General features: G+C 39.2%; 1 protein-coding gene across 1 annotated transcript in view; it reads left to right on the top strand.

Annotated features, from left to right (window-relative positions):
• ERC2 (ELKS/RAB6-interacting/CAST family member 2) overlaps positions 1-19,207 on the top strand; it is a gene marked incomplete at its 3' end in the record, with an annotated part of 881,167 nt that overhangs the window by 272,012 nt on the left and 589,948 nt on the right. The window contains exon 5 of the mRNA XM_079794619.1: positions 10,922-11,077. Coding sequence (XP_079650745.1) covers positions 10,922-11,077 — 156 coding nt within the window. The remainder of the gene's footprint in view (positions 1-10,921; positions 11,078-19,207) is intronic.

Raw genomic sequence — 19,207 nt, 5'->3', positions numbered from 1 at the left:
CACAGGCACATGGAGAGGGAAATGATTTGGGTTAGTCAGTGCTTCCTTCCATGCACTGGGGATGTAGAAAGCTTGCAGTGTTTGTTGGAGCAGGTTTCTGTGTAGGGCTGCTATTCAGCTGAGAGGCACAGGTGCAGTTATCTTGCTTGTTAAACTATTGAAGTACTTCTCTGGTTACCTCAGAGCACCTCCTCCCCAGAGTCCTTACCCTGGGATTCCCCCAACCCAGCAACTAAAGAGTTAAACCCTGGCCCTGCAGGCCCTTCCCAGACCTGGTTCCAGGGCTCCAGGTGGTGTCTGTTCCTTTGGTTCCTGCCCTGTGCTGTAGTGATTGTTGAAAGACTCAGCAATCTCCTCGCACTCTACGGTTTTTAAAACACTGGGGTTCAGTTTCCAATGACGATAAGAAAACTCCATTGAAACTGCCCTCATGTCACCAATGATACCCTAATTTTTTTCTTAGCCTTTAATCTCTGCAAACATTTTCTTTGACTTCTCTGCCTTCTTGAAATGTCACTCTCTTATTTTCTGTGACTTTTTCATGATTTTACCCTCTGCTTTGGTGATTCCTGCAGTGTTTTCTCTATCCTTAATTCTCAACCATGTTGGCGAATGGTGATCCATCATCCCTATTGTCTCAACTTCCTTTTTGGCTTCTGTTTTTATTATTAACTTCCCAAAGGCCATTCTATTATATGACTTTTTTTTTTTTTTTTTTATAGCCAGTTATAAATGACGCCCAGACAGACCCAAGTGCAAACTCCTGGCTGGATTCTGAAGACTGGCTATCATTCAGCCTCGCCTTCTTTTCATTTCTAACTCCTCTGCACACAAAGTGATCTATACTTTTTAATTAGCCTTGTCTCCTTCCCCCTCCTTGATACATACTCTAATCTTGTTCTCTTATTCTTTCGATTTATATTTACTAAATAATATGTGCTGTACATCATGTGTATTATTACTTCTGGCTGGAAAGAGTTCATCTTCTCTGTTATAACCTTACTAGAGGCCTGATGCATGAAATTTGTGCAAGAGTAGGCCTTCCTTCCCCCGGCTGCTGGCACTGGCTTCCCTCTGGCCACCGGCAGGCACCTGGGACTCGGGCTTCCCTCACAGGCCTGGCTTTGTCCGGAAGGTGGTCCAGAAGGACATCTTACACTTTTATTATAGACTAGAGGCCCGGTGCACGAAATTCATGCATGGGGGTGGAGGTGGGTCCCTTAGCCTGGCCTGCTCCCTCTCGCAATCGGGGATCCCCTCAGGGGATGTATGACTGCCGGTTTAGGCCCAATCACGGACAGTCAGACATCCCTCTCACAATCTGGGACCGCTGGCTCCTAACTGCTCACCTGCCTGCCTACCTGATCACCCCTAACCGCCTCTGCCTCGGCCCCCGCACTCCTCTGGCTGGCCGCAGGCACCCGGACTGGGGCTTCCCTCCCTCTGGCAGGCCACAGTCACCCAGGACCCAGGCCCTGGCTTTGTCAGGAAGGACGTCCAGTCTATCCTGTCTAATTAGCATATTACCCTTTTATTAGTATAGATTCTTATCCATCTCCAAACCCCACAATAAGCTTCTGTACTTTCTCTAGTTTTCTTGACTCAGCTATAGTGGTCTTAATCCATTTTTGACATCTCTAGCTGTAGCCTTACAGAATATTATATCTAATTATATTTTGGTGTTATCTTTCACACTATCACTTGCATGTTATAATATACAGTTAAAAATGGCCAAAACACTGCTGTTGTGTTTTGGTATTCTGGGAAGTGGATGATTAAGACGTTGCTGTATCTAGATATTCAAATGATGTTATAGAGGCCCAATAATTCAGGCAGATTCTTAATTCATGAATCAAAGAAGCTTACAACCAGCCACAGGCCTGTGTTTTCCTTACCATCTATAATCTCAGCAAAGGAGAAGCATAAACTCAGAAAAGGAGAGGCCCCAGGATTTATGTCAGTCCCTTAAAATGGCTCTTATTGGCCCGGTGGCATCATGCATGCATTCCTGGATCAATCATTGTGTCCAGAGGGTACACGGAACTTGCCACAGGGCAGAGTCATACATCAAAACCCCACGAAAACCACAGGGAATCGGGGAAATGTGGTCCCCCAAAGGAAAAGCAGCTGAACAGACTGACAAAGAAGTAATAGGTATATGCTACCATGGGAAATAGGAAGGAAGGTAATCCTTATAGAGTACCTACTCTGTGTTCACTAAGATTCTGGAAGGTTTACATGTCACTTACTAAGTTCTCATAGCAACCTTACAAGGTTAGCAAGATTAGGGACGTGCTTGTGATGTTACACAGGGTGGACTAAAATGAGTCGCTGTGGTCTTCTACATGTGTACCCCACAGAACTGGCCAATGGGCTTATGATAACAATGGTGGCCCTTTACTCTCTAGGAGGAGGCTCCGCAGTAGGCACGTTTCATGTGCTATATTTCACTTGTCACTTTATTAACATGCCCTTGAGCGTGGTCCTCGTTTTGCATCCAGGTTTGTGACTCTCCAAAGGGTCTGCTGGATTGTTTCACCTCGAGCTTTTTTTGTTAGGCTTGAGTCCATTGGCAACAAGAAATTTGCACACAGAGACCAAAACCTCAGAGGTCACATAGTGTCCAGCAAGAACCACTAGAGACACATCTTCTGCCCGTGGGTCATTAGTAATGTGCACAGAAACAGCCCGACAGGAAGGACATTCCCAGGGTATGGGCTTCCTGAGAATGAGTCAGCAGTAGGAAAATGAGACCATGAAAAGAAACCCCAATGCACCCTAATGGCTTTTCATTTGAAGTAGTCTATCCTGATACTGCGCGTGTGTGTATACTAGCATTTTGCTATAAAGCATTAGATGCCATCTGAACAATCAAACACAAAAGCACCACAACAAAAAACAGCATGTCCCCTGTCATCTTCTAACTTAGGTCATCATCTCTTTACAGTTTGATAAGGCCCAAGAAGACACGATTTTGATTTTTCTGTTTTCTGTTGTTTCTCTTAACATGGCTTATGCCCAAGCCGACTTTTCTTTTCCCTGCAGTGCTTCACTTGGCCTCACATACTCATAACCGCGGTTAATCCCACACAGTAAATCCTTCCAAAGGAAGGGCATTACTCAGATAGCCTAAGACCAAGGGCTGTTCAGTTATGTTTGCAACTACAAGTAGATGATTTCTAAAGCTTAAGACTTCAAGAACCTCTGTGGTATCCAGTAATAATAGTCTAGAATTTTATTCTAAATAAAGTGTAATATAATTATGTAGGGACGTTTCCTGAACATTAGATCACGTCTTCTTCTTTAAACCAAATTGGCCCTAAGTTTGTTGATCAACGTCCGTAGACCGATATGTGATCACAGTGAGTTCCATGCTTTGTAAAAACTGCTAGTGTTTTCTTTCTTGGCCTGATATTAAAGTGAAACCAGTAATTCCTACTGTATTTGAAAGGAAAGTGCAATGTGACACTCAGCAAGAACATAATTATTACTTTTTGTGACTAAATGATGTTGCTTTTTGGATGTTCCCCCTACTCACCATTTCAGTGTTCACAGTTCCTTGAGAGGAATTGAAATCGGCTTCTTGCTGTATAAGGGGAATGTAATGTTTGACAAACATGAAAAGGGCAATAAAGGCATCCTGACTGGCAAAGATGCTCCAGAAAGCTTACTCCCAGGGTTTCTGTACACTCAGGCTAAGGTGGATAGTTCTTGAGATTAGGTTCAGACTTTTCTAAATATACTTGGGCAGTAAAGTTGTCCTGGTCTCTTCTGCTTTGGTCAGTCTTGCCCCTTGGATACGCTGGACGCCTGCAGTTATTTAGAATGCCATGCTCACCCTCAGACCTTGTGGAAACGCAGATTCATATTCAGTAGTTCTTCGTTGAGGCCTGATATTCTGCTTTTCTACAAACCTCTCAGCTGATGTCAATGGCGCTGGTCTGTGGACAACACTTTGAGTAACAGGGATCTAGACTATATTCCCTGTTAGAGAGAGAAGGATGCCTATGAATCTTGTCGAGATCTCACACACCTGGCAAAGTGATGGGTACCCAAAAGATTCTCAATATATATTTGTTGAAGGAAAGAGAGAACTCCCTGTGTTTAAGTTTACTATCGACTATAGCAGACATGTCCTAGAAAAATCCAGAGATTGTTTTGGACAGAAAGATAAAGCAGAGAGAAACTTACTTCAGCCTTCCCACCTGACTTCCATCCTCTTTGCTATAGTTCCTGTGCTCATGGGCTGGTGCTAATATTCATGGCTGGTTTAAGAATCAGCAAGTTGGGCTCATTGGGTAGTTCATTACTAGGGGTTCAATTCCAGTAGCTTATTTATTAGTTTCCCATCAATTAGTTTTGGAATGATAGATGTAAAATAGTCTTGGGTATGAATCTTTAAGTAGGAGTTATGATCTGCAATTTATATATCAAATTTTTACAAGTATGTTTTATGAATATGTGGGAAGAAATTATTTGAAAGAGACACTCCATTCAGATATTTTTTACCTAACTAGTGGGGAGTGAAGCAAACACATTTTTTTCTCCTTAAACTTTGTTTCCCACAGTTTTACAGTCCTTAACCATAAAATAGTGTAAAAGCAAAACAATTGCATGGTTGTCTTATCGCAGGATTGTGAAGAATGCCACCTGAGACAGGAAGCGCTGCGTTCCAGGAGCAGGGAGTCTGTTCTCTCACCTGCTGGGGCTCAGAGTGGGAACTCAGTGAACCACTTTTGAGTGACAGATGCTGACAAGGTGATTTGCATATTGAAACCCCCCAGTTATTTTAAATTGGGGGTCATCATGGCATGTTTTCCCTTGAGGAATCCAAATGATTGTTTTGATTGTTCACTTTTGTATATAACCATGAGCTTAATGTGATCATTAAAGTCCCAATTTCTTCCCCAAGAATTGACTCCTACAGGAGTAACACTGGGAAAAAAGAATAATTGGCAGCAGTACTTCCAGAGCATTCAGTACTTCAGAGCTGATGTGCATTGGGAATGCCCAACAGGCATTTCCAAGGCAGTTGACCCTGGGGGAGCCCCTTTTCACAGAGTGTTTGGATTCCGTGGAGGCTATTCTGTGTTGTATTTCACTTTCCCCGTTTCTAAGGAAGGCCCACAATTCTCTGCCTCGAGAGCTTGCTTACTTGTGAAACCTAATCAAGATGAGTATTTGAAAATCACTACATAATATATAATTTAAAAATATCAGTTACAAATAATATTTGAAGATGTTCAGATGAAGAAATCTTTGGTAATTGGGAGTAAAATGTTGCTCTATCTTTTAAAATGTTACTTTTCAGGATGTTACAGCCTACTAGTATGTCTTTATTTAATTTTCTCTCTCTATTCTAGATCAGTGCGGGGGGTTATTGAACACTGAAAGCCTAGTGCACTAATTCGTGCACGGGTGGGGTCCAGCTGTGGGGAAGGGCCACGGGTGGTTGGCTGGTTGGTCCCGCTCCTTGGTCGAACTCCCCGTTGAAAGCCCTGTCGAGGAGACAATTTGCATATTAGCCTTTTATTACATAGGATGTGCGTTTGGTATCTATTCTGAAAGGCAGGATCCATCTATGTGCCACATTAAGCCATCAGGACTTGTGAAGTAGTTTCAATCTTTCATAGCCCTACTTAAATATAAATATCTTTCTAGTCATTTACCTAGTTTTAGAGATTTTTAAAAAAGAAAACATTTCTTCTCCCTGAATTCCTCAAAGTGAGTCAGTTGAGATGCTGATATTTCACTTGCTTTTATTTTTTGTCTTCCTCTGGTTCAGAATTTTGACTATCTTCTTGGGCACCATCAATACACTATCTTATGTATCTATGTATGTTGTACCTGTTCTCTCTAGATCTTGATAATATTTTCCTACCTCCTTTTCTATATGCTCATGATTTCAGGTGTGAGTTCTACAGCCCTTGAAATTGACTTCTTATGTAACAATATCAATATTTGTCAGAACAGAAAAAAATAGACCCTTATTAAAGTAACTTCTGCAATACCCACTCCCCTCCCTCTCCTCTTCCTTCTGTTTTGGGACACCTTAAGTTTAAAGGGAAAAAGAAGTTTGTAAGGAAAAGGAAAGTTGTTGGTTAATTTAAGAAAATGAGTAAAAGTTAATGTGATTCACCATTTGATGAAATTTTAGCTCAGATGTTTATAGGCCAAGAGGGTTTTCTGTGTTAAGATATTTTCTATCTTACCTCAGTCTGATCTTTCTTTAGCAGTGTGTGGTTTTTTAAAGTCCAGCGGAAGCTCCTTCTAACCCATTTTGAAATTGGCAGTTGTGGTCATTGCTAACTAAAGCATCAAGTATTGACTGGAAGGCTGAAGGAGTCTTCTTCCCTTGTCTACATGATCGAACCCTGAAATACTACCAAGCGTTATTCAAAAAATAAGGTATAAGATGTGAGGACTACAAAGTGAATCATAGCACACATACACACAAACACACACACCACATTTACACATGTATATGTGTACATACATACATACATACATACACACATACATACATATGAATATGGTTGGTCACTTCAGACTCAGGTCTGAATTTCCAGGAGATTTTATATAGGAAAAGCAGAAACGCTGGCCCTTTCTTTCACACTTAACTTACAGTAACTCATAAATATTCTACTTAGATATTTGTACATCTCATCAGTAGTCAACTTACATCTCAATAAAGGGAAGAAATCTATGTCATATTGATATTTATCATTTCTATGTTTTAAAGTAAAAATAAAATGAGGCTTTCAAGGGTATATAGATGTTAATGGGTGTATCTGGATGATGTGATTGTGGACAGTTGTAATTATCTATAGCTTTTTAAGTTTTCTATAATGACATGTCTCAATTTTATAGTCAGAAAAAAACATGGATGTTTAAAATGATTTGTTTTTTAACAACACCCTTGTGAACTTTTAGAGATTCTTTTTCAATAGCCTTTTTCTTATTGCTGCTCTTTTTATATGTGGAGTTCTCATGTCTCAGAGCTCAAGTGAGTCAACAAATGATGACTCCTTACCTCTGTCAGCTTGGACTGGCATAACAAAATGACCACAGACTGGTGGCTTAAAAACATAATGTTTTAAAAATAATTTTTTTATTTTTCAATTGCAGTTGATGTATAAATTATATTATACTAGAGGCCCAATGCACAAAATTCATGCAAGAGTAGGCCTTCCTTCCCCTGGCTGCCGGCACCGGCTTCCTTCTGGCACCTGGGACCAGGGCTTCCCTCTGGCCTCTGCTTTGTCCGGAAGGATGTCTGGAATGATGTCCAGTCTAATTAGCATATTACACCCTTTTAAAAAAAATTATAGATTAGTTTCAGGTATACAACCCAGTGATTAGACATTTATATAACTTACAAAGTGATAACTCTGATAAATCTAGCTTCCATCTGACACCATACATAGTTATTACAATATTATTGATTATATTCCCTATGCTGTACTTTACATCTCCATGACTATTTTGTAACTACCAATTTGTTCTTCTTAATCCTTTCACCTTTTTTGACCATCCCCTGAATGCCCTTACATCTGGCAAGTTTTCAAATGTTCTCTGTAACTATGAGTCTGTTTCTATTCTGCTTGTTTGTTTATTTTGGTTTTTAAATTCCACATATAAGTAAAATTATATGCATTTGTCTTTCTCTGTTTGACTTATTTCACTCAGCACAATATCCCCTAGGTCCATCTATACTGTGGCAGATGGCAAGGTTTCTTTCTTTTTTATGGCTGAGTTGTATTCCATTGTATATATGCACCACATCTTCTTTACCCATTCATTTATTGGTGGATACTAAAGTTGCTGACATATCTTGGCTATTGTAAATAATGCAACAATGAACATATGGATGCATATGTACTGTCAATTTAGTAATGTGGGTTTCTTCAGTTAAATACCCAGAAGTGGAATTGATTGGTCCTTCTTTATATCTTATTATAGCCTTTTTTTTTTAAAGTCTATTTTGTCTGGTATAAGTATTGCTACCTCAGGTGTTTTGTTTTTTCTCCCCCATAAAATAACTTTTTCCATTCATTTGCTTTCAGTGTGTGTGTGCCTTTTGATCTGAAGTCTCTTGTGGAGAGCATATGAAGGGTCTTGTTTTCTTATCCATTTAGGTACCCTATATCTTTTGATTAGAGTATTTAATCTACTTGCATTTAAAGTAATTGTATTTTGTTTAAATCCTTACCTGATAACATGCCCATTGATTTTATTTATTTTTTTGTTACTCCTTACCCAAGGATATTTTTTCATTGATTTTTAGAGAGAGTGGAAGGAAGGGGTAGAGACACATAGAGAGAAACATCAATGTGAGAGAGATACATCAATTGGTTGCCTCCAACACATGTCCTGACCAGGGCTGGGAATTGAGCCTGCAACCCATGTGTATGCCCTTGACTGGAATCTAACCCAGGACCCTTCAGTCCATGTGACTGACGCTGTATCTACTGAGCCAAACTGGCTAGAGCCATGGCCATTGATTTTAGAAAAAGAGAAAGGAAGAGATGGAAGGAAAGGGAGAGAGAGAGAAACATTGATGTGAGAGATAAACATCTATCAGTTGCTTTCTATGCACACCCTGACCAGGGATTGAACTCACAACCATTTGGTGTATGGAAAGATGCTCTAACCAACTGAGTCACACTGGGCAGGGCTAAAGTAATTATTGATAGATATATATTTATTGCCAGTTTATTATTCGTATCTTTAATTTATATTTTTTCTTATTCTTCTTAAAGAAGATCCTTTAATATTTCTTGTAATACTGGTTTGATAGTGATGAATTCCTTTAGCCTTTTCTTGTCGGGGAAGCTCTTTATCTGTCCTTTGATTCTAAATAATAGCTTTGCTGGGTTAGAGGTCTTGGTTATAGGTCCTTGTTTTTCATCACTTGAATATTTTTGTGCCAATTCCTTCTGGCCTACGAAGTTTCTGTTGAGAAATCAGCTGACAATCTTGTGGGAGATCCCTTGTAGGCAACCAACTGCTCTTCTATTGCTGCTTTTATGATTCTCTCTTTGTCTTTAACCTTTGCCATTTATTTTGTTTTTGTTTTTGTTTTTTCTGTTAATCCTCACCTGCATGGGAGAACCCTTTCTTAAAAAAAAAAACCACAACACACAACTTTTCTAGTGTGTCTTCTGAGGGCATTAATCCCATCATAAGGGCCCCATTCTAATGACCCCATCTAACCTTGACTACCTTCCAAAGGCTTCATTTCCAAATACCATCATATTACTAGTTAGGGCTTTAACATATGAATTTTGGAGGCACACATACGTTCAGTCCATAACACTCCCCTCACTCAAACTGGAAGTATACTAGACTTCCAGAAATTGCATCTAAAATAAAAAAGCCTGGCAGGCTATATGTAAAAACATTAATGATGTCAGAGGGGATTTTCTCCATTTTCAATGAGTTTAAAGTGTATTATTTTTGTGACTAAAAAAAATGCAGTAAATACGTTTTAAAGGAAATGGAATACTGCGGAATGTACCATTCCTTAATAGTCTTGCAAATTTCAGAATCTCTTTATTTCATCTTCTTGGATTTTTTTTTTTTTTTTTTTTTTTTAGAATTAATAGAAGTTTCTCCAGCATTTCGAGCACTTGGATCTTGGCACATAGACAGTGGAGCTCAATAAGTCATTCTTGCCGATCCTTGTTTTCCTTTTAACTATGATGACAATGTTAACAACAATAACAATTATTATATTGCCACAGGAGACATGTTTCGGGCATATAATATAGGGAAATAAAATATAAAATGGTCACAAAGTAAGGATGGACACATATGTTGATAAGTCCTTTTAATGAATTAGTTATGAATTGAATAGCTTATTCATCGTCTTTATTTTGGAACTTTTAACTTTTTATATTCTTAAAGAATTGTTAAGAAATGAGTTGGTGATTTGTTTTAAATTAATATTCAGTTGTAAATGTATATAGGCTCCTGGAATCTATACAATTAAATGGCAGGTAGATGGTGATTGTGGAAAAACTTAAAGTGAAAATTTCCACATGTTTCATTTACAAGATTCACTTGAGTTTAATAATCAAGTTTGAGGGATGATTTCCACCCCCCATAAGAGCTTTCTCTTCTCTACTTTCTAATGCTTAATTTCTTATTATGCTCTATAGTGTGTACAGAGATTGTCATTTCCTTTAAAAAATTCTCTATGGTTGTTTTTTTTCTCAATCCTACATTCTCGGTTTGTTTGTTTTTGTTTTTGTTTTTTACTGTAAATCAATTGGTTAGAAATACCCTTCAAGGTAGTAATGTGTCTGCAATGCTAGGAGCTGACAGCTTGCCAAATAAATCATGACGTTGTGATATATTATTTCCAGTTACTATAAAACTTTTAATATTTAGTGTATCAGTCATACTAAGTCAAGTTTCAGTTATTTAATTTCACTTATGTCTGCATTTTAGATGAGAATCCTTTTTCCCATTAGTAGATTTTAATTTCCTTTTCTCTCACAGTCAAATTCCAAGCATGCCTTATAAAACCAGCCACAGAATGTACACACGAACACACCGTTTTTATGTTTACAAGTAGACTTAAGAATATACAGTGGTAAACTATATCTTAAATTAAAAAATGTGACCACTTTAAATGATATTTTCACTTTTATCACTATTGCTTTGGTAATTTGATTCCCAGATATTAGGCAAACGTATCTAGGTAGCTCTGTATTCTATTGAGACATGATCTTTATTAGGAGCTTAAAAAATAATCCCATAAATGTTCCTTAGAAGTGAAAAAAAATGTTCTGAATTCACAGCTATGTCTACATCATAGTTAATGTATTACTACTAAAATTCCTATCTGAAATTCTGTTTTGATAACACTAAAAACAATTCTTTCTTTCTCTTTTCTTTTAAATTTCACAAACAGGACACAAAAATTGCTTCATTGGAGCGAAACATAAGGGATCTTGAGGATGAGATCCAGATGTTAAAAGCCAATGGTGTGCTGAACACTGAGGACCGTGAAGAAGAGATCAAACAAATAGAGGTTTACAAAAGTCACTCCAAGTTCATGAAAACTAAGGTATGGTCCAGAGTTACAAACTTTTATACTCTTAGTGTGACTGGAAAGTTATGGTTTACTTACATTCTTTTCCCAAATACATAATCTGCTTTATATGATATCATGAAATATATGGACAAGAAAGAGGAATGCAAAAATTTTAGTTCAGATGCATAGATTCCAAAAAGAAATCAGGGAAAACCTTTGGTAGAATTCTACCTACACAGGGGTTCAGGATTTTCTAATGAGTTTCTTTGTTGTTGCTCTGTCTTGGGAATTAAAATTACTTTTTAATAGTCCTCTCACTTCCAAATTTTCTAAATTTCCAAAACTATTTTAAAAAGTTTCATTACCACATTTTGAGTCCATCCCTAGAAGATGATTCTCAAAAGGTGATCTTAGAAGTCAACTTAACTGATTTGAATGATATGAAGACATTTAGGTTTTAGTATAGTGTTTAAGACAAAAGTTGACTTTGAGTCCCAATGCTACTATTTGTACAAATTATTCAACTTCTCTAAGCCTCGGTTTCCTCATCCATGAAACAGGGATAAGAAAAAGAAAAATGCCTCTATCATTTGTTTTTTTTTTAATGATCCCAAGAGATTATGCATTCAAAGTACATAGTCCCTAGTATGATCCCTACAAATGTCAGGCATTGTTGTTGACAGTGGTCATTATTATTATTGTTATCTGTTGCTATGGAATATTTATGTATTATTATAGTAACATGTTTCATTAATTTATTTCATATTGCTAGTTTTGAAAAATTTGTCTTATATTTTTCAAAATTGAACTGGGCTACAAATGGACCATGCATCTGAATATCTATTATTTTTACATATATATAATTATTGACTATATGAATAGTCCAAATAAGTCTAATAAGACTTTGAGGTGCTTTTATCTATTACTGTCTTTAAATCATTTTGCTTCTGAAAATAATAACTGCACCAATTAAAAAATTGTTTTCAACCACTTGCTCTTAAATACTCCTGCTCTTGATCTAGATTTTACTCTTTTTTATTGCCTTATAAAATGTAGCAGATTTACGAATAATGCATATTTCTGTGAGAAAGCAGTGGGAGTAGGGAGAAAAAGTATTTAAATGATAATTGACTTTTTATAAGTTGTGAAATAAATGCATACTCATTGCAGAACATTTGCAAATTATAGAGAGGAAATAATAATATCTAGCATCTGCTTCACCTCATATGTATTTGTGTGTACATATGTGTGTTTTTTCCAAGAGAAAAAACAAAAACTGTACTTAATTCTGCCAACTTTCCACCTGTAAGTTGACATTGAGATTATGAATAAAAATGTGGATCAAGGCGTGGAGATATGCGAAGGATAATGTCCAGTGGGTTTGAATCTAACCCCTTCCTTTCAGGGACCACCACAAAATGCAGAATAGGTTTTCCTGCTCAGCCCTGCCTTCTGGTTTCATTTTTGCAGTCCTTCGCTCTCAGAGCATTCATTAAGATGAGGTGCAGCAAGCCCAGTTGCAGGGTGGCCTGCAGATGATGACCAAATTTCTCTAGGAATGAAGACCAGTGGCACAGATCTGAGTGAACACAAGAAGTTTGGGGGAAACAATTGTTTCAGCTAAAACCTTTCCTCCCTTCCCTGTCATTGCATGGTGGGAGATAGTGCAAGCCTCTACTATAACGAAAACTGCCATGAAATTTGTAAACTTCACTCACACCATGGACTCCTGTCCAGGTAAATAAAGCATTTCTATGGTCTTCAGCAAATAAGTCCTGACTGTTACTGGCCCACAGTTGTCTGAGAGACTTACTTTGAAGGGTTGGTTCCCAATGTGGTGAGGCCAGAAGAATGATTGTAGGGAGTTATGGAGTAGGGTGGCAAGAGTGCAGGCTGAGGGCGAAGGCAGACTGGGGAGTCTCTAGCCTGCCCTTGCTGGCAGCATGGCTTTGCGGAGTGGCTAGAGTCACCCAACCACACTTTTCTCTTCTATAAAATGGGGCAACACCACCCACTGTCGAGGTTGTCCTAAAGGATTACATGAAATAGTTTAAGTTCTTGGCTAAAAAAAAAAAAAAAGCTGTTGACTTTTAATCCACTGCCTGGTATTTCTCCAGCAAAATAGTTTATTAAGGAACAACAAAGAACTGCAATTCGGGACATGCGGTCTAATGGTAAACCACACACACATACAGAGAAACAAAAGAGAGGAGTTTTGTGGACTTGGGAGGGGCTGTTGGAGGAAACTGCAAGTTCAAAGTACAGTGACTTTTCAGTGCTGAGCTATGGCAGCCTCCCATTGGCTGAGCTGCTCCAGGGCCAGGAGGAGTCTTTCCTTCCTCCTGCTGTGGTAGTAATGTGGCATCGCTTCCTGTCGGAGATGCAAGGCTCGTCTCCTCTTCTCGGGGTCAGTTGGTCTACACGTGCATGACAGTTTTCTAGTCTCCCGACTCCATTTTAAATGAGGTTTTGTTTATTAATTTTCACAGTTCATAATTATACCCATTATTATTGAAGTATAACCAAACATAATAATAATACATGTTGTATTTAATTTGATTAATGGGGACAAGGGATTCTAAGAAATAAAATTAAAATGAGTTCTTATAATGTCACTAGTAGCCCGTTTGCACGAAGATTCGTGCAATAGACCTTCATTCACCTGGCTGCCTGCACCAATTTTCTGCCGGCACCGGGGACCCAGGCCTTGGCTGTGGCCACCGCCTTCTGCCTTCTTTCAGGGTCGGGGCTTGGCCCCGGGCTGCGGCCTTGGCTCTGCTGCACCCCAGCCTCCCTGCTATGGATCGTAGGAGCCGACCCCCCGTGGTTACCTGCGATCCAAGCAGGCTCCCCGCTAGTGCCCAAGGCCGGGGAAAGCCTCCGCCCCAGGCTTTCCCGGCCTTGGGCTCCGCCGCACCCAGTGTCCCTGCTACGGATCGTAGGAGCCGACCCCCTGGTCGTTGCCTGCGATCCGTGCAGGCTCCCTGCTGGTGCCCAAGGCCGGGAAAGCCTCCGCCTGAGGCTTTCCCGGCCTTGGGCTCCGCCACACCCCAACGTCCCTGCAACGGTTTCCTGGTGGGCGTGGCGTGGTTGGTGGGCGTGGCTTGGGCGTAGCGAAGGTGTGGTCAATTTGCATATTTGTCTATTATAAGGTAGGATATCCCTTACAGACTGATAAAAATTAGATAAAAAATACCCCTAAGAGTTATCTTTTTATATTTTCTCAATTGAAAGAATGTTTTTATTGGGTTGAACCATAACAGTTATTGCTCAAACTTCGTACCATTACTTCAATTACTTGTTTTTCTTCTACTTTGATTCCTTACTTAACCTAGGAATGGCCTAGCAGTTCTGTTAAGACATAGCTATTGCTAAACATGTAGTCCTGGGTGCTTGTGCCTTGTGCTTTTGGGATCCCTTAGGTTGTGTGCACTGATTCCAGTGGCTAAACCATTTATCACGGAATTTGTGAAATTGGATAGGCATGGGCTGATAGTGTCTAAAATCAGATCATTAGCATATTTTATGGTTCATTGTTGCCTATTTGAACAATTTTTTAACAAAGTTTACATGACTATATTTATTGCTTGTCAAATCATCACAGATATGTGAGGAGTTAATTTTTGCAATAGTTGGTTACACACATTGACAGAACAATTTAGCGTCACCATTGGGGGTCTCTTGAACTCTTTAATTTTGAAGAGTTGTATGGATGGATAAAGCTGTCATTGGTGGAGTCTGAGTATTGCAGTCCCCATAGACTTGTTAAACATTGTTTTTAGCACATGGCACTGAGCTAGCCACTGAGGCCCACTAAAAATAGTGCATGTTCAAAGTATTTTCCGTCCATTCATATTGACCGCTTAGTAAAGAAATATACTCAAAACACTACCCGGAATGCTCTAGCTGGTTTGGCTCAGTGGATAGAGCATCAGCCTGCGACTAAAGGGTCCCAGGTTCTATTCTGATCAAGGGCACATGCCCGGGTTGCTGGCTCGATTCCCAGTAGGGGGTGTGCAAGAGGCAGCCGATCAATGATTTTCTATCATCACTGATGTTTCTCTCTCTCTCTCTCTCTCTCCCTCATCCTTCCTCTTGGAAATAAATAAAAATATAAAACAAACAAACAAACAAACAAACAAAACAACACTACCCTGAAGATTTGATGGGAGGGGAATTCACTTCTGGCTAGAGCAATGCAGGCAGGTTGTTTAGGTTTAGAGGTGTTAGTATTTTTTTGTCTAAATATTCAGATTGTCAAAACAGCAATGACAAGTCTGGTGAAGAATGCAGACTTAAATCAATGTTAGAGAAAACCTAGAAGGATAAGTGAAAATATCATCCCACTCCCAACTTCACACAGATAGGGAAGTAGGAAGAACTCAAATCTATGTGAAATGACAGGTTTTCCAAAACAGGAAAGAATTTTAAATTATAAATCCTCGAGGCTCTGAAACTCACTTGGGAAATAGAAAAGTAATTGTTAAGGTCACTGGGTTTACTGAGGCAGTGATAGAAATGGAAATCACAAAAGGACTTTGGATCCCAACTCACAGAAAATGCTAGATTTGAGGCTAGGAGTGTTGACTTTACAAACTTTTGTTTTAATGGTTTATAAAGATTCAAAGAGTCATGGTAGAATATTTCAGACATCTTTATGAAATGCTGCATAAGGAGGGGACTCACATTCTTTGGAAACCAAGCTTAAAATTGCAGTTAAATATTGTGCCTTCTTATTGCTGATGGTAATGAATGTGTGGAAAACTTAAAAGTGGCCCAGAAAGGTTCTCCTTTACCAGGAGCTTTTGGAGAGGCACCTAGAATAACCACTGTGTGCAAGACCAGGTTTAGAGGTGCTGACTGACCTGAGTATTTCGTTACCAGATGTCAAAGCGTCTTTTATCACGCTTACTTGTAAGTTTACTATTTTTTATTTTTTTGTTAATCCTCACTAGGGGATTTTTTTCCCCATTTATTTTTGTTTGTTGTTTAAGAGAGAGTGGAAGGGAGGGAGAGAGGGCAGAGAGAGAATTAGAGAGAGGAAGAGAGAGAGAGAGAGAGAGAGAGAGAGACATCTATGTGAGAGAGACCCATTGATTGGTTGCCTCCTGCACATGCCCCAACCAGGGCGGGGGATCAAACCTGCAACCCAGGAACGTGCCCTTGACCAGCATTGAACCCACAACCCTTCAGTGAGTGGGTCGAGGCTCTAACCATTGAGCAACAACAGCCAGGGCAGGAGTTTTCTATTTTTTAAAAAACAATGACAAGATAAACTCAACCTGATTATGAAAAAATAGCCCCTAATATTGTTCACATATCCATGTTCTCATTTGCTGATATTTTTGAAATACTCTTTAACTGGAAATTGTTTTTATGATTCACTGTTGATAAAACTGACTCAGCATTTGATTCTTTTTCATTAACAGTGCAGGATCTTAAATCAGTCTCCATTTCAATCTGTAATGATTTGCTCCAAATAGATAATAAAGGCAGCTAATAATAATTGTTATATACAAATGCATTTTTAGATATAGAAGTACGATATTGAAGATACTTTTTCAGTGAAATTTGACATAGAAACAATGTTCCAATGTTGTGGTATGAAAAGGAATTTCTGCTTAATTATTAAGATGAGTCAAGCATGTAGGCTGGAGGGAAAGGAAGTATTTTAATAGTCACGTGAAAGGGCGTGCACCTCTATTTTGATGCTGAGCAGATCCTGGGACTGGTAGGGACCCTTGAAAGCTCAGTGATTAAATTAAGCAGCAGTGAAGACCTAAATTCCTTTTGTTAATGTGATGTCATAGAAAAACTATGATGTAACATTTCTGGAAAGCTGGAAGGTGAATTGCAAAAATGTAAAAGCAGATCTCAGAAACTCAGCTGTGCGAAGGCAGAGGGATGCTGGCCACAGTCCTGGATAGAGATTCTGGCGTCTTGTAAGCCCTTTGGCACTTGCACATTATCCCTGAGTACCGAGGCTCTGAGATACCTGCTGGCTGCACCACTTTTTCTGTTGGAAACTTCAATTTCTACACCTTCTTCCCCCCACCCCCCTGACTCCCCCTTGTCCCAACAGGCCTCCCCAGAGAGCTTGGAGGGATCAGACTGTGAGGGCAGAACTAAGAGGCTGTGAAAAGCATGAATTACTTTCAGGAGCACTGTTAAGCCTTTAACAATGTAAAGTAACATAAATAAACGTTTTCCTGGTAGGGAAAGAGTGATGGCATCCCTCGTTCTGTACAAGGCTTTGTTCCTCATCTAACACATTTCTCACCCACCGATCCCAGTGCTTCTATATTAGCCGCTCCCTCTGCTTTCAGAGTTCGCCCAAGACGCCAGTCTGTGGTGTTCCACCCCCCTCCTTTATTTGGAATTTGTAACCCATTTTCTTATTAATCTCTGATGGATTACAATCCTCATAACCCAAACTGCATGATAACACGCATATCACTTGCTACACATGAGGGCCATATCTGCAGTGACAAAGAAGCTGTTTTCCTTGGCGGAGTCCTTTTCTCAGGGTGTTGGTTGTGTCACAGATATAAGCGGTGGAAGAAGTTTCAGACGAGATGAAGTGTGCCTGATGTCCACATGGACTCCATACAAAGCGCGGATGTAATTCCGATGGGCTTTTCTTGCCATCACCCAGACAGCCTTCCCCCTCCTCCGTTCTCATGTATGTTCGATTGCATCACTTTCCATTTTTATTGAGTTTATGGCTATAAAAGAAGCCAAAGGCATATTTTTATGGAAGAATGTGTTTTTTTACCCCATAACTATATTCCCTCTGGAAAAGTCTTTTTCTGTTATTGTCTGCATATAATATTTATTTAAAATTCATCTCATGGCAGTGATAGTCTGAAAGCTATTTAAAGCAACTGTGTATTTAATATTTATAGACTGAAAGAGTTTTATCATTATCAGTCTGTTTTTATTGAATAAAGTAGGTGTATGTAGAACCTCCCATTTTCTTCCTTTCTATTACCAAAATACCATTTTGTCGATCAAGTTAATTTCATTCACATTTCTCTCTCAATAGCCCCCTCTCACAGTGGATTTCTACTCCAATATTTGTGGAAGTTAGCACAGATTGGGTTTTTCACTATAAGCATCATCTTTGCATAGGCAATGTAGAGTTGAAAGTTTTGTTTTTAGCATTATTTTCAGATAAATAAATTTCATATGTGGAATCAACTAGATTCTGTGCTGTCAGGTCAACTGCCTGTGATTTGTAGCCAAATCCCCTGAGAAGACTGCTGATCACAACAGATTTTTTTCTTTTGTAATTTTAGGTAATACTAACCCCGATTTCCCCTCTACTTACACTCTGGTGTGTGTGTGTGTGTGTGTGTGTGTGTGTGTGTGTGTGTGTGTAAGAAAGCGAGCAAGAGAGAATTTCTTTCTCTATGCCAGATAAAAATGATCAACTCACATGATTAGATTATGACAATAATAATGTAGTTCATGGGTTGCACATACCTGAGCTGTGCCACCACCTGCTTACACATGCCACAGTATGTTGATAATCAATCATTGATTCTCTCCCAGTGAACGTTCATGCAAACTCGGAACCATTCTCAAGACTACCTTTCGGCCAGCCACTACGAAACCTCTCGATATGGCAAGAATGATGCAACCTATTTGCCCCCCGATCAGTCTGACTTCTCCCTGAGAATGAAATCTCCTTCCATATAAACCTTTCTAGTAAATTGTGCAACCTGAACACTTCTGAAGGTGGTCTCACTTCTTTTTAAGCATCTCACTCTGGTTCATGCTCAGCAGTTATTGTCAGTAGCTTGGTCCTTATTTATGCCAGTTTTAGTTGCCGAAAACAACAAAAATTGCTGGGTGAAATGTATTTTAGAACATATTTCCCCCGAGGAGGTACACAGGGAAAAAGGGGGACATCAGTAATACTTTTAACAATAAAGATAAATTTAAAACATACAGAAAATAAAATAAAAATGTACTTGTGAACTGTCAAGTTAGAAAGAATCACAAGGGCCCAAACTAAGCCAAAGTAGGGAGCTGGAGTGATCAGTAGAGCACTGGTTATATCTTCCTGTTAGTCTTTGCTAGACAGGTGAACTTGAGCTTTGATTTTCACAGTCACAGGGACATTTAAGAAAAGAGGTAGAAGCCTGGGCCTGCTCAAGA

The sequence above is a fragment of the Cnephaeus nilssonii genome, assembly GCF_951640355.1.
Source record: "Cnephaeus nilssonii genome assembly, chromosome: 17".
Classification (NCBI taxonomy): domain Eukaryota; kingdom Metazoa; phylum Chordata; class Mammalia; order Chiroptera; family Vespertilionidae; genus Cnephaeus; species Cnephaeus nilssonii.
The sequence above is the reverse complement of the archived record's forward strand: the minus strand, read 5'-3'. Positions and strand labels throughout refer to the sequence as shown.